General features: G+C 34.6%; 3 protein-coding genes across 5 annotated transcripts; 1 reads left to right on the top strand and 2 right to left on the bottom strand.

Moving 5' to 3' along the window:
• Window positions 1–1,908: 1,908 nt before the first annotated feature.
• Window positions 1,909–5,260, bottom strand: LOC121800013 (UDP-glucuronic acid decarboxylase 6-like). The gene is made up of 13 exons (XM_042199552.1): window positions 5,093–5,260; window positions 4,313–4,430; window positions 4,087–4,173; window positions 3,914–4,001; window positions 3,644–3,735; window positions 3,435–3,499; window positions 3,257–3,345; window positions 3,086–3,163; window positions 2,873–2,966; window positions 2,640–2,706; window positions 2,501–2,564; window positions 2,353–2,393; window positions 1,909–2,261 (listed from the first exon to the last, which is right to left on the bottom strand). The coding sequence occupies exons 2-13, from the start codon at window positions 4,403–4,405 to the stop codon at window positions 2,076–2,078; spliced, it is 1,044 nt and encodes a 347-aa protein (XP_042055486.1). The 5' UTR covers window positions 4,406–4,430; window positions 5,093–5,260; the 3' UTR covers window positions 1,909–2,075.
• A 2,591-nt stretch (window positions 5,261–7,851) lies between these two features.
• On the top strand, window positions 7,852–9,365 carry LOC121798230 (stress-response A/B barrel domain-containing protein UP3-like). Its single transcript, XM_042197138.1, has 2 exons — window positions 7,852–8,029; window positions 8,506–9,365. The coding sequence occupies exon 2, from the start codon at window positions 8,522–8,524 to the stop codon at window positions 9,254–9,256; it is 735 nt and encodes a 244-aa protein (XP_042053072.1). The 5' UTR covers window positions 7,852–8,029; window positions 8,506–8,521; the 3' UTR covers window positions 9,257–9,365.
• A 7,472-nt stretch (window positions 9,366–16,837) lies between these two features.
• On the bottom strand, window positions 16,838–22,538 carry LOC121800009. 3 transcript variants are annotated; one of them, XR_006050415.1, is made up of 12 exons: window positions 22,352–22,538; window positions 21,759–21,821; window positions 21,608–21,666; window positions 21,461–21,521; window positions 21,332–21,368; window positions 21,067–21,150; window positions 20,950–20,987; window positions 20,804–20,864; window positions 20,602–20,693; window positions 20,279–20,515; window positions 19,283–20,191; window positions 16,838–17,238 (listed from the first exon to the last, which is right to left on the bottom strand). XR_006050415.1 is itself a non-coding variant. In XM_042199549.1 (12 exons), exons 2-12 carry the CDS (start codon window positions 21,801–21,803, stop codon window positions 17,234–17,236), a joined length of 852 nt encoding a protein of 283 aa, XP_042055483.1. In that variant the 5' UTR covers window positions 21,804–21,821; window positions 22,352–22,537; the 3' UTR covers window positions 16,838–17,233. The 3 variants fall into 3 exon arrangements, 2 of the variants coding, with proteins under 2 accessions (XP_042055483.1, XP_042055482.1); XM_042199549.1 differs by having other exon boundaries at window positions 20,059–20,191; window positions 22,352–22,537; XM_042199548.1 differs by lacking the exon at window positions 16,838–17,238 and adding an exon at window positions 17,620–17,906 and having other exon boundaries at window positions 20,059–20,191.
• Window positions 22,539–25,712: the final 3,174 nt, after the last annotated feature.

Here is a 25,712-nt window from a genome sequence, read left to right as displayed (position 1 = left end):
AGTTAAATTTGAGTAATTCAAGTTGGAACATTTAATGTAGTATATCGCATCCTACTATATGATCTACATTAATAAGGAAATGTCATATGATAATTGATAAATATATATTATATAGTATAAGTAGAAACTTTTGGTTCATTCTGTTGGTACCTAGATAATATATGGAATCCCTAGAAAGATTAGCTTGAATTAAAATATTTGGAAAATGAGAAGGCTAATAAATTCATTATTTCGTTTTTCTTACATAAATCTATTCAAATCAAATGTTTTATTGTTAATATTAATATTATTATATACAACTATAATAAAAATTGTATAGCAAAATGTGACTAAGTTGCAAAAATATTAAAGATGAGATTTATAAAATATAAATTTTTGAAAACACGTTTTACTTTATAATCTTTACTAATTAAAATTCATTGTTTTAGTAAGAGTAATTCGAGAAAAAAGGACCAAATTTAACATGGTAACGTAGATTGTATTAAAAATTTAAAAGAGTAGATTTTTTTCCACAGAATATTAGCTCAATAAACATAGCATTAGTCGTAATTAATTTTAAAATATTTTAAGTGCACAATACTAAAAAAACTTATTTTTAAAAATATATGGAGTACTATTTTTATTTTATTTGTCTAAGCTTTTTCAGATAGATTTAATTTTCAGTAATCGACAATGTATCGACTATCGATCTCACACGTGTATATTTAGGTTCGGAAGATCTTCAGGCTCGGATCCAAGCCTACACCAGACTCCGAACCTTACTGACTTGTGTTGCAGAAAATGCTTGGCCCCATATCCCAGATATTTTTATATGGAGAATTATGTTTGCAATAAAAATGTGGGAATAGTGGATAATTTATTGGACTTCCAACTTTATCATAATTAATTAAATGTTGAGTCTGACATCCAAATTTTGAACTTTTAAAGATATACTCTATATATCTTTGCAAATAGATAAATTGCGATTCCCAATTTTAGACACAAAAAAGTTATCAAAATAAATTTATACAGTATATAGTAGGAGTAGATCACTAAACTATTTTTATAATTTAAAATAAATAAAAATATAATACGCTCCGTCCATAAAATATAGTTCTATTTGTGAGCAGTACCGTTTTTAATAAGAAATTGGTAAAGTAAGATAGATGAGTTGAAAAAGTGGGTTAATTAAAAGATAGGAAAAAATTGGGTAAAGTAGTAGTACTATAAGAGATGAGAAAAAATGAGAAACGTAAGTTAGAAATTTTTCATTTTAAAAAATGAGACTATTTTTTTGGGTATCCTAAAATGGCAAAATGAGGATTTTTTTCGTGGACGAATGGGAGTAATAAAAAGGGAAATTTGTCAAAAAAATCATGAAATATACTCAAAATTTGGCATAGCAGTTATCTCACGATGAAAATTTGAAATTTTTTGGTCAAAATCTTATGCAACAGTAACAAAATCATACATGGACGCCATCGCTAATGAGCCAAACGATATCATGTATTGGTAAAAGAAAATAATGTCATTTAACTAAAAAATAGCAACAATATAGTATATTTAGGAGATTAAATTTTTACATTGTAAGATCTTTGCAAACAAACCTAAACATAATAACTTATCCAGCGATTTAAAATTGCAAAATGTATCAAAATGTGACGTAACTAGATGATTTTTATTAATTTGCCGTAGTGAAAATAATACTCCTACTTCAATCTCGTCTCAGTCTCGTGAAAGAATTGATTAAATGTATTAACTAATAGAAATACAGTTTCAAGGAATTAGTTAATATATATGTGTGACAAAATTAGTGAAATATAAATCACATTTTTATATGATGTGTAACACTCTTACTAGAAACAAATTGATACTTTTATGTTTGGGAGTGATCAAAATGACAAATTAAGACTTTTAAAAATGAAAAAATAAAAATAAAAAGTGTTGCATAATGAGAAGAAGATCTGGGCTTTCAACAGTATAGTCCTTAGATATCAACAAGCATGAAAATCTCAAGAATGCCAAAAAGCAAATACTCAACTTGGAATAAGACACATACTTATATAGAAACCATATATAGTCCAACAAGGCAGCAATCACTTCTTCCTCGGGATCTCGAGCCTCTTGCGAAAATCGTCCTCCATGAGGGGAATGCCGTCCCTTAGCTTGATCTTCGGCTCCCACCCCAGCAACTCCTTCGCCTTTGTTATGTCCGGCTTCCTTTGGCGCGGATCATCCGGAGTGTTCTCCACCGTTATCACCTCCACCTTCGGATTTATCATCTGCAAGGCCAAGGGCATTGCATCGTTGCGTATATTTTTCCGGATTTAGCCATTTGTGTTTTCAAAACTAGAATAAAGCATCTCAACTTACCTCTTTCACTGTCTCAGCAAGCTCAGTCATTGTAAATTCACCTGATAGATTAGTGCAATAGAGCTTAATGAGTAAAACCTATCTCGGCTGAGGAGGGCAACGGATTACATGATCAAACACGTTCGAAATGATGTGGGGTGTATATTACCTGGATTGCCGATGTTGATTGGTCCGGTATTCTCCCCCTCCATCAGTCGAATAAGACCATCGACCTTTGGTAAAAGAAAGTGAATTATTATCGAAATCCATTCACATTACTACCAGTCGGAATGAGATTAACTGCATACCATGTCGGAAACATAACAGAAGCTTCTCGTTTGCGTTCCAGGCAACTGTACTGTCAATGGTTCGTCTCTGAAGTGGCAAGAGCAAAACTGTTAATGCGATATGTATGGGGGAAGAACTCACATGTCAAGAGATAGAAGATATGTAAAATATTCGTGTTTAAATAAAAACGTGTGTGTTTGTGTGTGAATCGGTGGAAATTTATAATTGTTGGTAATGAGAAGAGGATAGTCACCGTATTGCTTGAGCAATAAAATTACTGACAACCCGGCCATCATCAATATTCATCCGGGGTCCATAGGTGTTGAAAATTCTCGCAATTCTGATTTCTGTTTCACGGTTCATGTTTTAAGTTACCGAGGTGAGACTCCTCACACATGATACATAAACTGTGAAAGTCGAGGTAAACAAACACACATAAAACAAACACTGAAAGACCAATGCTTACCAATGCCATGCTGCCTATGGTAGTCGAACATCAACGTTTCAGCCACTCGTTTCCCCTCATCGTAGCAGCTCCTAACTCCTGCAGCACCACATTTGATCGCAATAACGTTATTATGATCTATCTCCAACGGTTACTTCAAACAATCCACTTCAATAAAGAAGTCAGTTTTACCTATCGGGTTCACATTGCCCCAGTAGCTCTCGTCCTGAGGATGCACGAGCGGATCGCCATAAACCTCTGATGTTGAGGTCAGCAAGATCCTAATTGTACGCACTGAATTAATAGTTCCAGAAAAGAAAAAAACAAGAATTAAAAAACAAGAATTAAAAAGGAAGACGAGCTGGTTTACCTTGCCCCCACTCGCTTTGCAAGCCCCAGCATGTTCAGTGTCCCGATCACATTTGTTTTTATTGTCTGTTAGCATCATAACAAGGGGATTAAAACATATTCAAACATGGTGCGTTGCTCTTGCTAAATCAACGAAAGCCATTTTTATCCCGAAAGAATTACTTGATATCCAGATTATAACAGCACATAAGTAAAGAAACAAGCACCGACCTTCACAGGATTGTATTTGTAGAAAATTGGGGAGGCAGGACAAGCAAGATGGTATATTTGATCAACTTCAACTAATAACGGCTCCGTCACGTCTGAAAATAATTGAAGTCAACCAACAAAAAAAATGCTGCTCACCTAAAGACTTTGGTGTACTACAAACGAGAAGGTAATTCCAAAAGAACCTCGAGATAGAGCATTTGGAAAAGAAAAAACTCATACTTAGGTCGTTCGTGAGGTCTCATGTATTCAACCGAGAGTTAAAATGCCTACCATGGCGAATAAGCTCGAATCTTGGATGCCCGATCCATTGCTTCAAGTTGTCCTTGGATCCAGTAAAGTAGTTGTCCACAACAATCACCTGAATAGAAGCCATTAAAACTCATTCAAAACTAGTTTGTCAAAATATACGAACATGAGCAAGGATATTATCCATATGGTCTCACCTCATTCATCTCGTTCTCCATCAGCTTGTCGACCAAGTGGGACCCAATGAATCCGGCCCCACCGGTAACCAAGATTCTCATGTTTGCCTGCAAGGACCATCAAATAAAAGCTAATTAAAAAATGTGACTTCCACAGTTGAGAAAACACATAATTTCAAGAAAATTTGTTAGATACTGATATACAGAAACTGATACGACTACAAAGAGATATGCCCATTTTTCGTACCTGAAAAAACTTGGCTTTTCTTAACGGCGAAGGCTCGGGAGGAGACTTTATGCCCGTATTGTTCTCACCACCATGTGATACTTCCTTAGCCATTTGCAAATATCCCTTTTTCCGATTTCTGAATCAAATAACAGCGAGATCGAACCAGAAACAAAACACAAACATCAATACAATACATATATAACAAAGACAGAAATTCAAGCATTCAACAACATTCTTTTACACTACTCACACCAAAATTTCAAATGAGTGAATAAAAATCGCAAATATTAGAAAACAAGTCTAACATTTCCAAAGATCATAAACACAAAATTAAAGGCATCACAACTGATTGAGACATTCACCAGCAAAACAACTTTCAAATTTCAAATAAGATCCAACATCATATCAGCCACAACAGTCCAATTGCTACCAAATTAGAGTAAAAAATCAACATTAATTCCATGTAAATCACTCCAAGAAATAGACAGCAACACTCCCAACAAATGCAAAGTAGTACATTGATCATCATTCAAGATCCAATTTTTGCCAACTGAACAACTCACATCATCATCCAAAATTCTACCAAAACATTGCTGAATTGGTACAGATCTTCCCACAAAACAATCAAATTATCCAAATAAAACAAAATCATGTAAATAATCAAGCTCCCACCACCTTAAATTAGCAAAATTGCCTCACAAAGAGTCAAAGACAGAAACTAGAAAGACTAGACCTTTACAAAGTCACCCCAAATTTCAGAACCAGAAACCTTAAAAACAAAGAAACACACACACTAACCTTGCAAGAGAGAGGGGTGCTACAGATTTCAAGATTCCACCCAAAGCAGTAAGCAATAATACTATGAGTCAACAATTTGAAGATTTATTTATATAAGCAGAGAAGGTGATGCACAGTAACAAGTGAAGGCGTAAACAAAAAGATTTCAATAAATGTGAGGGGAAGGAGGCTTACTTCTCTAACTAGGGCTATTTACACAACTCATACAAAATAATTTTGACAATTCGCTTTCAGTCCAATATATTGACACGTTTCATCTTCCTCGGTTGAAAATTTAGATGGATAGAAATTATAGATTTACAACTAGGATCCACGCAGATATGTGTTGTATCCATGGGCGGATCCAGGATTTAAAAATCGTGGGGTCGGACGAGATAATTAATATAATAATATTATATATATTATAAAAATACATTACAAATAAAATTATCTTTGTTTTATCACGATAGTTGACTTTTACGAGTTCATATTTTTAACTTTTACGAATATTCATATTTTGAAGCTGACCGAAATTTTATCATTGGAAATAATTGCAAACATATCTTTCAGTCGTTGATTGTGTTCAACATTAGCACCAGAAGAACAGATAAAACTCATGAGAACAGATACAAACTCAAGATATTTTTAAAATAAATTTATCCATTAATTTAATATGGATGGTAATTAAAATCAATAATAAAAAAATATAAGTATATAATTATTATATTCATAAAAATTAGGTCAAATAAACAAAATAAAAGTAAAAAAATAATAAAACATGATTAAAAGAATATCAATAACGCACCAATTTTTTTTGTGCAAAGCCTATGCCCCTCAAAATCTTAATCTTTGTCTCTTACTATAACTTTCTATTTAATCAAAATAATAATTGGGTAGAAATATTGAATTTTTATTTATAAAGAAAGTTGTAACTCTTGTAATAAAGATAAAATTATTTAAAAAGGACAGTATTGACTGATTTTTTTAACTAATAAACTTAAATAAATTAGGAATTTATGTAAATTTGTGGGAAAATTAAGGAGAAAAAAAGTTAATACTACATGGCTTAGAAAATTATTGGCAGGCGAATTAAATGAAAAAGCAGTATTAACGACGAGTGACCAGAGGCAATCAATTAGATTTTTTACTTATAGATTTTCTAACCCAACAATCAATAGGAGTATTAACCACTCCTCAGCCCAAAAATCAATATTAACCTCTCTGTTCATCTTCTTCGTTGAGAATACATCAGCTTCTTCTGCAACCCCTCCCCTTATCTATCTCTACTCTATTCTTATTAGTATTGTTCCTTTCTCCTCTTAGTTTTTGGAAAAGGCGGAAGGCTTCGGGTAGAGTTGAAGCTGGTCGTGGGGTCGGAGACGGAACTGCACCAGGTCAAAGGTCGAAGATGATGTTTTCCGGCAGTGTTCGGTGGACCGCCGGTGGGGTCGGCCGACCCCGCGCGACCCCACCTGGATCCGCCGATGGTTGTATCTATTTGATTTGGTATTCTTTATCAGAATAGTAAAATTACGTAACTGTGTATTAAAACAAAAAAAAGATTACTATTTGCAAATTCCATCTTTTTAGCAACGTTTTTTTTTGTCTCTGGGCATTGTAATAATATTATTTTGTGAAATTTTATTTAATATGATAATCGTGAAAGTATATATGTTAAACAACATTATCGTTTAGTTAAAAATATCAACAACATATAGTGTTCAAAAGCCATACTATTTCAAACATAATACTAGCCTTTTCCTATTAATTTATTAATGTTATGGTACAGACTGTAAATTTATTTTATATTAAAATAATTTATCTTCACGCTGATTTCAAACTATGAAACAAAATTTTGAAATGTATATAATACTTTTATGAAATGACAAATAATATCATAATATGACGTCTAAAATAAATTATCTCACTTATTAATATTATGAGGAGAAGGGAATAATTTTATATGCTCTCCGTGCCGATTAAATTGAATTATTTTTTTAGACACAGAAGTTAAGAAATTTTATTAAATAAATAAAATGAAAATAAAATTAAATAGACGAAATAAAAGATACTAGTAAAATAGAAGAAAAAATAAAAGTAATTTAATATTTAAATTTTTTTATCAAAATACTAGGGAATGATTCTAACTTCAAAAAATAAATTCGAATCAATTTAGTTGGAACATAGAAAATGACTCTTTTTAAAGATTTATAATCGGACTGGGAGCTGTGAGAGAGATAGTATATACACCCAAAATTTTAAAAATTCAAACTATAGTTAGAAAAACTAGTTAAATTTTGGATTTAGTTAGCTAATTTTAGTTAGTTAATTATCTAAACTGGAAGAATACTTAAATAAAATGAGTCTAATTAGCAGAATAAATATATTAAAATAAAATGAGGCCAATTTTGTTGTTGTGTTAAGTCTTGAAAATTAATTTGAGATATTCTAGATAGGTATAAATGATATTCTCATGTCTTAATATAAGTGAGGTGTATTTAAAAAAAAACATTTTAACCCAAGTGAAGCATTTTATTTTTTGATAATAAATTCTTTCTTTTATTTTTTCATCGATCTTCTAATTCCTTTATTCCGATAATTATCAATTATACTTTATCTCTTTTTTTTTCATTTAAACTTTATTTCTCTTTTATTTTAATACTATTATTTAATTAACTAAACCTCAATATAGTAGCAGTGGATCTTTTATACATCAAATAATGATTAAGTAGAAAATTTAGAATGGCTACATTAATTATTGTTTGCCGTTTATGAAATACTATTATATTAAAAGAGAAAAAGAATAAAATTCTCCATCCTCAAATCTCTCGCGACATATACATATACTCCTCTCGGTTTCCTACTACCGCCGGATTTCTCCAACGCCATCCCCCAAAGCTCGCCTCCTTCTCCATCCTCCATTGAAGAATCAAGCTTCACACCCATTCCTAAAAATTGGTAAGCATTTTTTATAGCATATCTTATTCCACTTGCATTCTAACATTGACTTGGAAAGATTAAGGTAGTAGTAAGTTGTCCTTCAATTTATGACTTGAATTGGGGTTATTTCATAGTAATTGGCTTTATGTGATGCTCAAACTTGTCTGCTAGAATTTATGACTTGAATTGGGGGTGATTTTTTCGAGATTGGAATGGAAAATTGATGCTAGGGAATGCCCTATCACCTGTTCGACAGAATTCCCAAGAGACTCCAAATCCTTTTAACTGTAACCGTGTTCAGAGCCAAATTCAATCATAATTTGTAGATAGTAGCATTCATCTTGTTAGCTTGCATAGTGAAATATGGCTTAGAAATCTCTACTATAATCTAGTTTCATTTTTAATTTCATTTCATTTTCATTTTTAGGAGTATATTGATAGATGGAGTTAGTTTTATTCAAAATTTAACTATTAGATTGGTGAAATGTGAGCAGAAATCAGACTCCAACAATGCTTCGTATAAGACCTGCCGCCCTCTCCCTTCACTCCCCTTCTCCGCTGCCACTCCGCCGCAATTTCCGTGCACCTTTCTCCGTCCAAATGTCTTCCTCCGCCCCCAGCCATATCATCGAGCACGTCGTCCTACTCAAAGCCAAGCCCTCCGCCGACCCCTCCGCTGTCAACGACATGATCCGCAACCTCAACGGCCTCGCAACCCTTGATTCCGTCCTCCACATCTCGGCCGGCCCCGTCTCCCGTTGCCGCTCCTCCACCCTCACCTTCACCCACATGCTCCACTCTCGCTACCGATCCAAGTCCGACCTCGCCTCCTACACCGACGACCCTGTCCACGTCGCCGTCGTGGCCGGTTACGTCAAGCCCGTCGTTGACGACGTCATGGCCGTGGATTGGGTGGCCGAGGACTTCTCCGGGCCAGTGGCGGTCCCTCCCGGGGCGGCACTGCGGCTGACGGTGATGAAGGTGAAGGACGAGAGCGGGAAGGGCGAGGTTTTGGAGATGGCGAGAGGGATCAAGGGGAAATTTGATGCGATTGAGCAGCTGACGGCGGGGGAGAATTTCTCGCCGGAAAGGAGCAAGGGTTTCTCGATCGCGTCGATTGCGGTGGTCAAGGAGCTTGAAGCATTGGGCGTCGTATCAGAGGTGGTGAGTGAGCACCTCGATGACGTGGTGGTGCTCGATTGTGCGGTGCCGGCCTCTGTTCCGGCGGCTGCTGCCCGCCTTTAAGCTTCACTCGTTTTTCTTGCTCCTTCCGTCCTGGTTTGTTTGTTAATTTTGTACCAAACAATGGTTGTTTTGTTCATCTAAATAAGTGGGAGAATTGAAGGATTGTTAAGAGTTGTTTTATGAAATATTTGTATGCGATAGTTTTGATCAATTTTCATGAAGATAATATCATGATTTGTATCGAATGAAACGCATATATTCACCACTATAAAAATGATAAAAAGTAAAATGAGTTAAATTTTGTGCGATAGACAAAAATGGAGATGGAAGCATGGGACAAATTTCAGGATAAACATCCTTAAATGAAGGAAGGGGGTGAGTTAGAATTTTTTTGATAATACTGTATACAGTCATACACCAAAAAATGTGGAAGGGAGGAGAGAAAGATGCCCAAGATTTCTCATATCTAATCTAGCATATCTATTTTTATAGGATAAATATATAATATAGTACTAATTTATTTAAAAGAAACTAAAAATCTTGAATCAGTTTCAAATGTGAAATACCTAAAAAATCTAATTATGTATGTAAAATTTATGTACATTTATCACTTCTCAAAACTTTATTTGTCACTTATTTTAGAGCATCCCCAACGGTGTTCTTGGGGAAGGACGCTGTCCGTGCCGACGGCGCGGCACGCTACTGTCCGCAGCTGCACTCTCGCCGACGGCACGGTGCTGCTCGATGTATCGAGCACGCCCGTGCCGCTGAGCAGGGCAACGTGGCGCGTTCTCATTCGCCAACGGCTTAGCCGTTGCAATTTCTATTTAAAAAAAATCAAAAATAATATTAAAAATAAAAATATTTTCGGATTCCCAAAAATATAGCCGTTTTATTACCTTTTTTGAATTCTTTTAAAATTTTTTAATCCCAAAATCATCTATAAATACACTCATTCATCATCCATTTTTCACATCAAATTATCTCTCATTCATATTTTTTCATGCAACTCATGTACATCTTCATCTCTCACTCATACTCTCTTTAAATTCAAAAATGGATTTCAGTGATATTATTGAGGAAGCGGAGCGCGAAGAACAAGAATACTATGAACAATATCGTGCCGCCTATGAAGCCTATGTCGCCGCCGCTACCCCTCCCCTCCTCCTCGACCAACTAGATCAAATCGTCGCTACATCCCTCGTGACCGAGAGGGAGCCCACGAAAGGCTCGTTGCCGACTATTTTTCCGACGAGCTGCGGTTTCTGGAAGATTACTTTCGGCGCTGTTTTCGCATGTCAAAACGGTTGTTTATGCATGTTGTCAACAATTTATCCGCCCGTGCTGAATACTTTCAATCACGTAGAGACGCAACCGGTCGACAAAGTCTCTCGGCGTTGCAGAAGTGTACTTGTGACATCCGACAACTTGCTACTGGGCAAACGGCTGATCTCTTCGATGAGTATTTGCATGTGGGTGAGTCAACTGGAATCGAATGCTTCAAAAAATTTTGCGACGACGTTCGTTCTACTTTCGGTGAGGAATTCCTTCAGGCACCTACCACCGAAGATTGTCAACGGTTGCTTCATCTTCACGAAACAGTCCACGGATTTCCCGGTATGCTTGGCAGCACTGACTGCATGCACTGGAAGTGGAAGAATTGCCCGAATGCTTGAAGGGGGCAACACTTAAGCGGCCACAAAGGCGGCGGCCCAACGCTTATCCTTGAAGCAGTCGCCGACTACCGCCTATGGATTTGACATGCATATTTTGGTGTTGCCGGATCCAACAACGACTTGAACGTGCTCTATTCTTCACCACTCTTCAATGATGTTTTGAATGGTGTAGCACCGATGATCGACTTCACCGTCAACGGAAATCCATACCACATGGGTTACTATCTCGCCGATGATATCTACCCAAGGTGGTCGACTTTCATGAAGACGCTCAACAATCCGCAAGACCCGAGACGGGTTCTTTATGCGCAGCGTCAAGAGGCTGCTCGGAAAGATGTCGAAAGAGCTTTTGGGGTCCTTCAAGGCCGATTCAACATTGTGAGGGCTCCCGTCTCGGCTGTGGTGCGTTAAGAATATTGCCGACATCATGTACACGTGTATTATCTTCCACAACACGATTATAGCCGACGAAGGACCGATGGCGCCTAACTTTAATGACGAGGATGAAGCCGGAAGCTCAACCGCGGTCTCCCCCACGCCGATGTATGCATAAGACGGTGCGCGAGAGGATCCAAATAATACGCGATATCAAAATCCACACTGAGCTACAAGATGACTTAATCAAACACATTTGGGCGAAATTCGGCAATGAGTAGTGGTTTTTTAATTTTTATGAATTTAATTATGTAATTTTTAATTTTAGGATTTAAATTATGTAATTTTTATTTTTTAGACTTTATTATGAAATTTTTAATTTTTAAGCTTTTAATTATGTAATTTTTAATTTTTAGTAATTAGTAATAGTATTTTGGATATTTTTAATGCATTTTAATATTATGAAAATGTTTTTATTTAAATTGAATAATAGAATGATGGGACCCTTGAGCATGTCATTGCGGAAGAGCATGGATGTGGCCATGGGGGTATTGTGCTCTTCGAGAAGAGCATGGAGTAAAAAATTAATAAATGTGGGACCGGACCTACATCCGCTCTTTGGTAAAAGCATGGTTGGGGATGCTCCTAGTATAATTTAATTCACTAAATATCAATACCTAAATTTATGTGTTAAACGTGCAAGTGTGGAATGCAGATTGCATCTATTATCAGTTGTCAATAGTACTACGCAGTAGTTGATCTTTTTATGTAGTATCAAATAATCATTAAGTGGAAAATTTAGAAGGGGCTACTACCTACATTAATTATTGTTTGCCGTTTCTGAAATAATATGAAAAGAGAAAAAGAATACTAAAATGCAGGAGTATCAAATAAAACAAAATCATGTAAATAATCAAGCAACGACGTCTGTGACTCTATGTATAAAGAAAATAATGTCATTGAGTTAAAAATATCAACAATATATAGTGTTTAGAAAACTACATTGTTTTACAGTTAAATAAGTGAAAACAAATTCAAACGTAGTACACTAAGTTTTTCCTACTAACTTTTGGTTAAATAAGTGAAAACAAATTCAAACATAGTACTAAGTTTTTCCTACTAACTTCTCTAGTTATGGTACAAGCTATAAATTTAATTTTCTAGTTAACTCTCTTTCACGGTTAATTAAGTGAAAACAAATTCAAACATAGTACTAACTTTTTCCCGCTAACTTTTTAAGTTATGGTACAAGCTATAAATTTATTTTTCTGGCAATTATTAAATCTCTTTCTATTTTACTTTTATTCTCTTAATTATATTTTCATTTCTGTTTAATATCTTTTTTATATGAAATTTTTTTATTTACTCTCAGATAGTTTAATTTTGCTAAACACTACTGCCTATCCTACTCAAAGCCAAGCCCTCCGCGTGGATTCCGTCCTCCACATCTCCGCCGCTGCCGCTCCTCCGCCGCCCTCACCGTCACCCACATGATCCACTCCCGCTAGCGATCCAAGTCCGACCTCGCCTCCTACAACGACGACCCCCTCCACGTCCTTCTCCGGTCCCTCCGGGGGCGGCTGACGGTGAAGGGCGAGGATTTGGGGATTGCGAGAGGGATGAAGGGGAAAATTAATAGAGTTTCTACAATATTGGACGATTTTAAGTTTATACGTATGATTTTGATACTTAATTTCATTCAATATTTACAAATTTCTACATTCAGTGGTTGTGCTGTTGATCTAAATAAGTGGAAAATCAATAGAGTGTCAATTCATTCAGCAAAAAATGGATCATGGATATATTTTTATGAAATATTTAAATATGATAGTTATAATCTATTTTCATCAAAATAATGATTAGTATCATATGAAACATCGATATTCAGCATCAATGTCACAGACAAACTCGATTTTGGATTGCCCAAGACAATCTTATTATAGTTGAAGTGACGAATTAGGCTATGGTTGATATAGAAAGCAGAATTAGTAGGATCGGATAGATCAATTAATATCGTAGGTGCTTTATAACGGGCGAATTATGAAGGTGGACACAACCCCAAACAGTAGGGGAGGAACGATCACATTGTGTGTTCACAATGACAAATTTGAGAGGGTAACAAATTAGTAAAAAAAAATGAGTTAGAAAATAGAGAATGTCGTTGACGATTGTTGACATATTTATACTAAAGGCCAAATTGCTAGAAAAAATATTGCTAATAAAATTATCAGCTAATAACCAAACTTAAAAGAAAAATGAATCGATCGCATAACATTCATTCCCACACATACTATTAGTCTTCGATACAATTTTTTTATATAGAGTGATGAAGGGGAAAACAAAACAAAACAACGCCTCACGAGCTCTCAAAGGCCTTCCAAACCGGAGAAACCCGGACAAAACAAAAAACACATAACTGTAGAAATAGATATGTATATGAGAAAACAATATTACCCTATTTATCTTTATGAGTGAACTACGCAAATGGTCCCTGAATTATGCATTTTGCAAGCCAATGGTACCTGAACTTTAAAAAATCGTAGATAGTCCCTGAACTAAGGGATAATCACATTTTTATACTTTTTCACTTTTCGGTCTAATTTTATACCAAAAATACTCCCAAAGATTGGAGGGCATTTTTGTCTATACAGAAAAATCGGTCATTATCACACTTTTGCTTTTCAAAATACGCAGGTGGATGTGATTTGGTGTACGTGATTTGGAGATACACTTACATATTTTTTGTCCGATTGTATAAAGGAATGAACCAAATATGTAATACTCCATATATCAAATTATATTACTCCTTTCAAAACTCACAAAACCCCTTTCTTAACCTCCGTGCCTAAAAGTTATGACTAAACTTTTATGGGACGGAGGGAGTATAATATTTAGCTGTAAAATATTTTCAAAACTCACAAAACCCCTTTTGACTTCTACACGCCAATTTCTAAAATGAACTTCTCTCTCATCTCAACTAAATTCTCGTCTCTCTCTCTCTCAAATTCACCTCTCATCCCTCCATTCCCACTCCCCTTCTTCCTCCTGAAACCAGCGGCCACTCGCCCTCGCAAGTCAGTCAAGGAACTCTCCCTCTTCCTCCAACAACCTCCATTTCCGTCTTAGATAGGGTAATGCGTAATGCCTCCAAAAAAACGAGCACTAGCATCATCTTCGAGAAACCAGAATGACGACACAGGCACGAGCTATCGAGCGCCATTTTCAGAATCGTTCTTTCGCGACACCAACAATTATCGTATTGAAATCGAAGCCACCTACAACCATTTCCCCCTTCATCCGAGTTATTTACTGACACAGTAGACATTGAGGAAAAAAACACGAAGAGGGAAGAAGAAGAAGAAGAAGAAGAAGAAGAAGAAGAAGAAGAAGAAGAAGAAGAAGAAGAAGAAGAAGAAGAAGAAGAAGAAGAAGAAGAAGAAGAAGAAGAAGAAGAAGAAGAAGAAGAAGAAGAAGAAGAAATTGGGTATTTTGATGAAGAATTAACACAAACACACGCTCTATACTTGAGAGATAGAGGGAAGAGAGAGAAAGGGGACTTGCAACGGAAAAATAAACATATTCTGAAAAGCAAAAGTGTGATAATGACCGATTTTTTATGGACAAAAATGCCCTCCAAGCTTTTGAGGGTATTTTTGGTTTAAAATTAAACTGAAAAGTGAAAAATTATTAAAAATGTGATTATCCCTTAGTTCAAGGACTATCCAAGATATTTTTAAAGTTCAGGTATCATTGGCGTGCAAAAGACATAGTTCAAGTTCAGGTACGTAGTTCACTCTTTATTATATGCTAGATAATCATTATAGATCACCTAATGTTCGTAATGAACAATGTATGATAAGATTACTTGGTATGTTTTCCATACTCCAATTTGTACCTAATAGACCCTTGACCAGCAGCCGCGTATATGGTGTGTAACCTAGGGATTGGATCATGCAATCGAAATTCATTAAGAGTCTTTGTTTCCCATGCATCATCAGGTTTAGTTTCTCGTTTCTTCTTCTGAGCCTTCTTCACTTCATTTTTACTAGAACTAGAATTAGAAGCCATTGCTATTTCTTAATATTTCCCAATTTAGTATATATGTGATATAATCTTTTCAAAGGATGCTGAGCTATATATATATATATATATATATATATATATATATATACTCCTAAGTCTGTGAAATAATTAATTTTTATTTACTTTCAATATTTTTAATATTTCAGAAATGAACGCACTGATAATTAAAGTAAGATTTTACAATCAAATTTTAATTAATAGAATTATTATTACTATTATTAGAATATAACTAATAATTTTAAATTTATCATTAAGATTTGTGTGATAAGTTATTTATTCAGAACATAATAGTGATAATTTCATTATTTTCATAATAATTTATTGAGTAATAATAATAATCAATAATGTGATAGTAATATGATTACTAATATAATTATTATAAATAATATAATTTGTTTATTTAAACAAAATAATAAAAATTATGATAATCATTGTTATAATTGATATTTTATTATTATAATTCATAAATTAAATAATATATTTTAATTATCTTAAGAAGTTATAGATCAATAACACTAATAATAGCATTATAATTATAATTGCAATCATTTAGTATTATTATTATAATTAAGTACTCACTCCGCTATAGTAGAGGCACCTATTTTGAGTACGTGATTTAAGAATATTGTGTTAACTCAGTTAAGTAAAAAAAAATAAAGTATGAAAAATAATTATTATAAATATTGAGCAGTCAATAATTTCAAAATTATATTATAATTTGTCTAATTAATTATTAATTAAGAACATAACCGTAATAGTTATCATGTCATTATAATTCCTAATATTGATAATTATTTTCTTAATAATATATTAATTGATGACATAATATAACAGTAATAAATAATATTGCATGGTAGTAGTAATAAATATGATTGCTATTAAAATTAAAGATATTTATTATTTAAAATTTTTTAATGGATTTTTAATTTATAAAAAGTATTACTAATACAAATATAATTTTTTTTCATTGTGATGATCTAAATAATTACATTTGAATAATTTAAAATTTTATTAATAACATAATAATGATATATTATAAAAATAATATGGTTTAAATCATTTAATAACAAAAAAATTACAGGTCATGTAAAATTTAAAAGCGTGTGCTGATTCGATACGCCAAATTTGGCATGAGGCTATTTTTTCTCAAGTACCAATAATAAGTTACTAACATAAATCCTAAACAATTAAATTATTTTCCACTTTTTCACCCATCATGCTAACAAAAAGTAGAATTTCGATACGAACACCAAATTCAATTACTCCCCTCTATTTTAGGAGATTTTATCACTTCGATTTCGAAAGAAAACATCACAATTTCTCCATCGCTATTTTAAGAAATAGAAACTTGTAACAATTAAGAAAAAAAAAAGTTAGAAAATTGAGAATCTCATTGACGATGATTGACATATCAATTTATAATAAAGGCCAAATAATTAAAATTTATTTACTTTTCAATATTTTCAATGAGAATATTGAAAATAGAATTGGCATATGATAAAATGAATAACTATCAATCAAAACAATATCCCAATATCTTAAACACAATGAGAATGTCATTGTGTAACAGTACAAAGTAAAGGTAATATTTCAAAACAAAATGTTGTTCAAGTGTCACGACCGCATTTTCTAAGGATAGAAAACACGGTTCATCGCGACTAGGGGAGGATTAAAGAAGCGGGGAAGAAAGGGGAAAATCAACACAACTCAACCACAGCCCGAAACAAATGGGAATAGCTCGAAATAAATCAGAGTTTTGAATAAAATAGACCTGAGTCTTTTGAGACGCACAACGGAAGCAAATGAACGCGGCTCCATGTATGAAGACATGAACCTCCGAGAGTCAAAATCTGACTGAATTAAGTGTCTTGTCTCAATAGCACTTCCCCCACCACTTCGCTGCTCAACCTGCACATTTAGAAATATATGCATGGCTGAGTACAAAAAGTACTCAGTGAACACATTGCCGAAAATTACACATATACATTTGAAAATATTGTCAAGCCATTATCACAGTAACACTCGGGGTGTTGTTGAAAAGGCCCGAGCTTACTAAAAATATTCACATTGGACTGCAGTCCCTTTTTCCTGTACTTAGCCATATCTGATCACATTGTGCCGTTGAGATGGTGTTCTCACACGGTCACCTTACATACATGTGCCGGGAAGGTGGCCACCTTCCACGGTCACCTTCTCTGCCCAATATGTCAGAGGTATCCTTGTGCCGGGAAGGTGGCCACCTTCCTCGGTCACCTGCTCTGCCCAACATGACAGAGGGAGCTTGTGTACACTAGTCCGAGCGGGGACACCACCCTCACTGGGACCCGAATTCGACTTATATCATCATTCATAATTCACTTGGCCGTAGCCAACAGATAGGCATCATACACAAAATATTTATGGCATGACAACATCACTTGAAACAGCAACGAACATAGGTTCGAGTTTTCATAACATATCACCTCAAAATAATTTGCATTTTTATCCACATTAGTATGTAGGATAAGAAAGTTCACCTTGATCGTTTAGATTCCTTAACTTGAATCTTTCGTTCCGACTTTACTTGCGAAAACACCCTTTTTAAAAAAAAACACAATATAATAATACACTAATTAGACTCAAGGACAAAACTACTTAAATTAGAATGCATGCACCCTCATTAAAGTCTTTTATCTCGTTTCTCGATTTTCACATATTTTCGATTATTCGGCGACCGCCCAAGACGTCGCTTGAGACTCCGGTCGGCCGCTTACGCCCAGAATTCCTCCGTTGGCTCCTCGTATTTCCCTCCACGATGTCGAATTAAAATCCCAAAAATTATAAAAGTGCACAATTAAATTATCGCAACCATTTCCCCTCGAAAAAATATATTTATTTCGGACTTAGGATAAAATTATTCATCCTTTGAAATATTCCGGGATTATTTAAATAATTCATCACAAGTAATTATCGACCCAAAACTTAATTAGAAGCCCCAAAGCTTAATTATTTCTCCACTTTATATCTCCAATTAAAAGTTTAAAGCCCAAAAATAAAATAAATGGAGTCCAACTAAATAAATCATCCACTTTAATTTAATGAGGCCCAAATCAATTTCCTCTAAAAAAAATAGGAAAGCCCAAGAAAAATGGCCCACCAAACAATACTCCTTTCTCCCCTATCGGTATCTTCTCCTACTACTTATCTCTTTTCTCCTTCCTCCCAACTTCCCCCAAATTGAGAAATCCTTCATCCCTCGTCTCTCTCTCTCTCGACAAAATTGAAGCAAATTTCAATCCGGCGTCGCCTGTTCCGATTCCGCCAGCCACCGCTGCCAATCGTCCTCAGCGTCCAGCCACCGCCGCCGTCAGTCGCCGGAAGAGCTGCTGCTGTCGCCGCCGGGTTCGCTTCCGTCGCCGCCGCGGATTCGCCTCCGCCGCCTCCTTCCTCTCCCCCTCCTTCTTTCTCTCCCTCGGCACCCCTCTTTCTCTCCCGGATCTGCCGCCGCCGGGTTAGGCTGCTGCTGCCATCGGCCTCTCTTTAAGCTAAGTCCCCTTCCCCCTTTTCCCCGTTTACTCACTCTATTATGAGCTAAGGCAGCAGTTTGCTATTACTTTGTCATGTTCAATCCTTGCTACCATGATTTGTGTGCTTTGAGGGGAAGTTGGGCAGTAGCTTTGTGGTATTGAGATTCTTGGAGTTTGAGGTTGATCACTGTGGTATTGATCCTTGGCTATGTGTTGTGATTTATGAGAGCATTAGCTCACTGGAGAGATTATTTACTGTAGTGGCATATGTGAAACCGATTCTTGTCTTTTCCTTGATTAGCTTATTGTGGGACGACTTGATGGTTTATTATTGTTCTATATTGGATATGAGGATCCTATTGGCAAAACTAAGTTCTTGTTCTCGATTGTTCTACTGTGATTGTTCTACTGTGATGCAAGGAGTAATGGGGTGTTGAGAGGGTTACCTTGTTCGGTGGTCTTTCTCGGTTATGGATTGATCTCTTGCCGCCCTCGCTCCTCTTCCTCCCCTTGCTCCGATTTTGTTGGTAGGATGTGGTGGAATTACACGTTGTTGGTAGGATGTGGGGGATGATTTGCATATGTGTATATATATACAACATCTTCTGTCAGAGAATGTGGTGGATGATTTGTTGGGAGATATTTTTCCACACTTCATTAATGCAGCCCTCTTTATTTCTACAACTCATTAAGGCAGCATTAAATGCTGCCATGACAAGGATTCCTTCTTGGATAAGCATATATTAAATAATAATTTTTATTTTTAGTTTTATTTTTTTATTAATTATTTGAGTATTTGCTTACTTAATCATTAAATTTAGTGTAGGTATGATCGGTTCAAGTTCGTGGCTGCCCGCGCTGAAGTACCCGATTTTCTTTAGAACGAAGGATGTATTAAATTAAATTTTCGTTGGACTTTTGTTGGATGTATCAGACATTAAAATTTTAAATTTTGGAGTTTTATTTATTTATTCACTTCCCTATCGTCAAACAAACAAAGACAATCTAACGTAGCTCGGATTTAATCGCATAAAAGTTACTTATATAGATAATCAAGCCAATAATATAGTTTATAATAATATCGGCTTAGCGGGTCGTTACATCAAGTGATTTACTTTATGCTCTCATTTAAATATAGTGCTCAATGATTATTGATTCCGGAACTTGCAAGCAAAATTTTCGTAAGTTGATGACCAAAAGAATCATCATAAATCAGTCATACCTTGCAGCATGCTGTCAACGTCCAGGGTTGCGACTGCGCGCTTGTTCAACTCTCCCAAGTTGCAGCAGAGTTTCTTCTCTGCATTGATGGCGACAATATCTTGCGAGAACATGCACTTCATCCCTGCAGTTACCTACATACGCATCTCCCGGTCAGCTGTATCGACGCCTAGTTCTATAATGAAACCAACAAAAACAGGGCCGTATTGTGTAACACTTACATTGTATATTGCATTTCCAATCCTCATCTTCACAGCACCACTCTTATATACCAACATTTTCCCAATCAATCCTTGTGGCAGTGAATCCAAAGTGGTAAGGTTTTGAGATATGACTTCACCCCTTGAGGGGCTTCCATTGTTTTGGTGTTCCGGGACTTCCGAATCAGCTGACTGTGCTATCCCGGGCAGCATCTTTGGTAGCTGAAGAAAGAACATATTATTCTCCAGACTTTTATCCTGTCAACGATATCATGAAAGATCACAACCCAATATCAAGTATGAGGTATGTATATTTAAGATTCATCACGCAACAAAATATCAACCAAAAGGCCGAGTTCTTTAGCTGCATTTGTTGCATTTTCTTCCGGTACTGCTGTCCCTTCATCTCCATCAAATTCTTCTTTATCAAGAATTTCTACAAGCTCAGAAAAAAAAATTCATAGATGTAGTACACAGTAGAAAGGTGTAATTCAACAATGTATACATAATGAAGGTATACGAGAGAATCAGCTGCCTCCTTCATACCTGGATTTCCTGCATAAGGCCTTCTAACGGGAAGTGTTACTGGATAGTTCGAGTAGTAATTCTGCGGTAAGGAAAAAGAAGCTTAAGAACATATGTAGAGGACATTATTAACCACCAAACAAGAGGTTTGTTCACAAATTGCTTACCCACGGTTCTTTATATTCTTTCCCCACTTTGGGAATCCCTGCATGTGAAACAATATTGTTAAACGACATCAGTCCGCTTTTATCATAGTGAAAAAACTACACATTCTAAGGACTTGCCATCAGAGGATGTGCCATTGGAAGGATGATATGACTTGAAGGTAGATGCTTCTCCAACACCGAATGCAACTTGGGCAAGTTGAGCTGGAATCAAGAAGACAATCAGGATAAAGCAATGATCAGCATAAAGTGCTCGTGACGAACAACGATCCAAAATAAGTTGCTTGCTTTCTAATTTACTAGAAACAACTTCGGAAGCATAACAATAAAATTTCCAATACAGACACTATAAAGAAATTATAAATAAGCTAAAAGATATGATTACCTTTCTTTTCAGGCTTCGGCCTACCTGAAGATGTTTCCTACAATAAAAATAAATCATTTCTGCATAAGTTAACAAGGTATGCACAACATCAACAGACTTTGCCATAAAAATAGTGAAAGTCGGGAATACATGAAGGCGGCGCAGAAGATACTCTGCCTTGGCCTCATCAATGTCGTCTTCTTCTTTCTCACTGAACCCAAATATCAGAAATCATCAAAGAGGTTTAATTAAAACTGAGCCATACGAATCAAAACACTCGAGGATTAAGATGATTACACTTTAGGAAGGACTTCTTTCTTTACTCTCTTGACAGGAGCTTTTGGCTTATATTTCACCTAAGAAAGGGCAATCAAATCGAGGTCTATTTAACACGATGATCACTAATTTCAACAAACATAGATGATAGGGACTACACCAATGCCCTTACCTTCCTTGGCACCTTGGCAGGACCAGCCAACGGATCAAGATCCATGATGCTTACACTTTTGATCTGAACAAGATTGATTTAATAAAATATACATATCAAAACAAGACCAAACACACATACATTCATATTGCGTTCATGATTAAACCAAACAGGAATGCCCTAAGAAAGAGTTCCTATATCCCAACACGCAATCAGTAAGAGAAAGACAGTGTTTTCGCAGTGTATTCAATTGCAGATGGAAACAGAGCTGCTTCAACATTAACATGTAAAATTGCAGCTGATGTTATACACAAATTGAAGTAAGTTAATCAAGGTGATCACGGAGAAGATTGAATTTAATTGTCTACAATAATCAACTAAAATAACTCAATTGATAGGAAACAGAGAAAGCCTAATCTCGGCGGCGGCTGATAGAGATTGGCAGACGAACAAGTATCAATTGAAATACAAATCCAGAAGAAAAAACAAGTTTGCAGCAATGAGTATTCATAGAAATACAAATCAAGAGGAATACAGAAGCTTAAACAGCCAATGCGTATCATAATTGATCCGAAATTCCAACTTCAATCACGCCAAACACATACTAAACTTACTTCTACGCTTTGTCACTGAACGGCGGCCGGCGGAGTGAGCGGACTGGTGGCGGCGCGACGAGTTTGTGGGCGGCGGAGGCTCTGTGTTATTAGCTAACGGAAACTGTAATTTATAAAGTAAACAATATACTATAGGAGTACTAATTAGGGCTAAATATAAAAAAAGATTAATGTTTGTGAATACATTTCATACTCGGTTTAGATTTCCAATTGTTTGCATATTTTTGTAAATAAAAGGAATAAATATGGAAGGAATTTTTTAATGGTTCAGATAAAAAACATGAGACTTTTATGGAATAGCCCAGCTTCGTAAATTCATCAATATGATAATTGATTTGGATATATGGGATCTGCCATTGGGTATGGGCTCCAACACAATTCATTGATATAATCTATTTGAAAATCAAAATTCTAAACCATTCATATTTTAATTTTTCTTATGTCAAAGGAAAGAAAGAGCTTTTATATCTTCTATATCGATTTACATTTTTTTTTCAAATAATATAATTACATATTCAGGAAAAAATACTCTGACTTTGCATAGCACATACTTTTTACAGTTAGTGTGAGCAAAATATTTGTAGTGTAACTAGTCTTATTGAAATATTAAATTCGATTCAGATTCGAACGTGATGAGAATTATTTTTCATAAAGATTCAGATTTTGGTTCAACTATATTGTTTTTTAAATCTTAAAAATCAAATTATATACAATATATAAAAATTATTTAAATGTATATTTAAATAAAATATGTTATTAAAACTGATATTTGTTCAAATATTCCAACCTAATATAATAATAATAATAATAACTTCTTCTAGTATTTTGTATTTTTGGGTTTTTTTCCTTTTCAGACTTTCTCACATTCTGAATCGATTTATGTTTATATTATCTCAAAATTCAAATTTTTCGTAAGCAAAAAGCTGATATAAAATTGAATAATCACCGTACTTAGGAGCACGTGAAAGGATATTAAATATGTAAAGATTTTTTTTCAAAAATCAACTGGAGTCGGCCCAGCCCAAACCTCTTTAGTCGATAATTGAACTGTAATTTGTTCCAAGTTACAAGTTACTAGAGACGTATTCTATTTCGATTTACACAAATGACTTGAGTATTACCAAAAAAACATCTAATCTCACTTATTTACCAAAAAAACATCTAATCTCACTTATTTTATCTTCTCTTATATGCTATTTTATCTACTTTTAATTAACTAAACACAATTTTCATAAATTTCATACCAAAAATAAATTACTCTAATAATATCAGTAGGAGGGAGTGATGATTATGAATTGCACTCACTCATATAGCCGAGCAAATTCAGTACGGTGCGTCAACCCAAACAGATAAATGGTCAATAATTAATGATACTAAACATATTAATTCAACTTATATACTGACAATAAAATATTGCATTTAGTTCAATGCATGGGGCTGACATCTTATATTGAACTGTTTTCTGATTCTTTGCAGATCAGAAATAAAAGCGTTTGATTTCTCATGTGATTATTTTCCAGAGACAAATTAAATTATCATAGCTAGTTTTGTGCCAAATTTAATACATTATATTTTTGTTTACTTATATAATTTTAATTTTGAATTGGGACAGTGAAAAATGGAGACTGATCCATATATCTATGAATTAACACATTTTGCATTTACAACTTGGGTGCTTATTTTTCGTTACCGTCCACCTTATTTTAACTCAAGTATTTTTTGCACGGATTTTAATAAATCAATTGATTGTATTTTAAATAGAATGAAATAGTGAAATGTGAATTTTACCTATACGATCATGGGTCTTAATTTTATGGGCTTTTGATACAAGACAGACGACATATATTGAATAGTAGATGCACGACATGTAGCATAGTGGCGGTGGATTTTTGCAATCGAGAAAGAACCGACAAATTAGAAAATTCGAGAATATGAGTGTTCGACTCTATTTCATTAATCAGATTATAACAAACGCATCTTATAATAACAACAAGAATGATGACGCTTTTTGAAGTATATATTGTATAATAATATAAAGCACAAATTAGCGTTTCTGAATAGAAAAAAATGCTCTTAGCCATTGTTTTGTAATGAGAAAACGTGCGAGACTTGACATTACGCCTTGGTTCGAATCAACATCCAAAATGACAAAATGCGATAGATGAAGTGAGCGATTTTTTTTGTTCTTTTGTCATAGTTAATACGATGAAGTGAGCTTTGTACTACTATATTTTTTTTTCTTTTGCCTTTTGTTTTTTGGATGCCTCTGCTACTTGATGCTTAAATATAAAGGATTGGCATCTTTGGTTCTGGAAAAGTGTAGGACTAATTAGGAAAGTTTTTTACATTGATGAAATATGGGCCGATTAAATTTAATGTCATTTTGTAAAAAGTTTAAGAGGAGCGCATTGCACATCCCATGTAGGCCATGAAATAATTAATAAGACTAGGTAAAGTTACAACAATGTGGAACTACTGCATGAAATGGAATTCTTAAAAAAATGGTAATTGATTAATAAGTTGTTGGAGTAAATGGAAAAAATAAGAAATAATATTCAATTTTTCTCTGGGGTGATTGCAAAAAATTAATAAAATGCCAGAATCAAATTGAACGCAAACTAAATTTAGATAAAATTATGAACATATTCTTTTTCTTCTTTTCTTCCAAAGATTCGTGGATAATTTCAATTGTTTCATCACATTTTAAGTAAAAATTAAAACTGTAAATAGCTCTCTGCAATCATCCTAAGTTTGAAACATGTAGTAGGCCAACTAGTATACTCCCAATGTCCCTTTAAATATGAAACATTTTTTCTTTTTTGGATTGTCCTATTAAAAATGAAACGTTTTGTTAAATTGAAATAAATTTATCTCTACTTTTTCATCTCTCTTGTCATTAATATAGAAAACAACACTATATAAAATCTCGTATCGTCGATTCTCAAATGTTGTATGTTTAATTGGACGAAGAAAATATTAAAATACTAAAAGAATGAAGAAAAATTGAAAAATATTTCCCCAAAATTAAAGGAGGTAAAGGTGGTGGGAGTGAGAGGTGACAGTCAAGCAAAGAAAAAAGTGGTGGAAACAGTGAAGTTAGTGGGGTTCTGAAATTGGAAGTTCAGAGCTACAGATAAAAGGATGTGGTAGAAAAGCCTGCAAAAGTCTCTGCCAAAAAACACACTTGAACCAAAACACATCACTGCAACTATCAAGTGAAATGGGGAGCATCTTTTCTTCCCCACACAAAAATACACCTCCTTTTTACCTCACTCAATGTCACACCACCATAAATTCTTTTTTTCCTCTTTTTCTTTTCACTGCTCATTATTAGCCAAATTAATTTCAATGGAATCACCTC

The sequence above is a fragment of the Salvia splendens genome, chromosome 4 (genome assembly GCF_004379255.2).
Source record: "Salvia splendens isolate huo1 chromosome 4, SspV2, whole genome shotgun sequence".
NCBI lineage: Eukaryota > Viridiplantae > Streptophyta > Magnoliopsida > Lamiales > Lamiaceae > Salvia > Salvia splendens.
This window is presented reverse-complemented; position numbering and strand designations above follow the sequence as displayed.

What these genes read in the sequence shown, in the direction of transcription:
- LOC121798230 (XM_042197138.1), top strand. Translation starts at nt 8,522, where the DNA reads ATGCTTCGTATAAGACCTGCCGCCCTCTCCCTTCACTCCCCTTCTCCG.
- LOC121800013 (XM_042199552.1), bottom strand. Translation starts at nt 4,405, where the DNA reads ATGGCTAAGGAAGTATCACATGGTGGTGAGAACAATACGGGCATAAAG. An exon ending in ATTCGAGCTTATTCGCCATG is followed by an intron (nt 3,736 to 3,913) that starts GTAGGCATTTTA and finishes AATTATTTTCAG; the next exon opens with ACGTGACGGAGCCGTTATTA. An exon ending in ACAAATACAATCCTGTGAAG is followed by an intron (nt 3,500 to 3,643) that starts GTCGGTGCTTGT and finishes TGATGCTAACAG; the next exon opens with ACAATAAAAACAAATGTGAT.
- LOC121800009 (XM_042199548.1), bottom strand. Translation starts at nt 21,803, where the DNA reads ATGGATCTTGATCCGTTGGCTGGTCCTGCCAAGGTGCCAAGGAAG. An exon ending in GCCTTATGCAGGAAATCCAG is followed by an intron (nt 20,694 to 20,803) that starts GTATGAAGGAGG and finishes CTGAGCTTGTAG; the next exon opens with AAATTCTTGATAAAGAAGAA. An exon ending in CTAAAGAACTCGGCCTTTTG is followed by an intron (nt 20,516 to 20,601) that starts GTTGATATTTTG and finishes TATCGTTGACAG; the next exon opens with GATAAAAGTCTGGAGAATAA.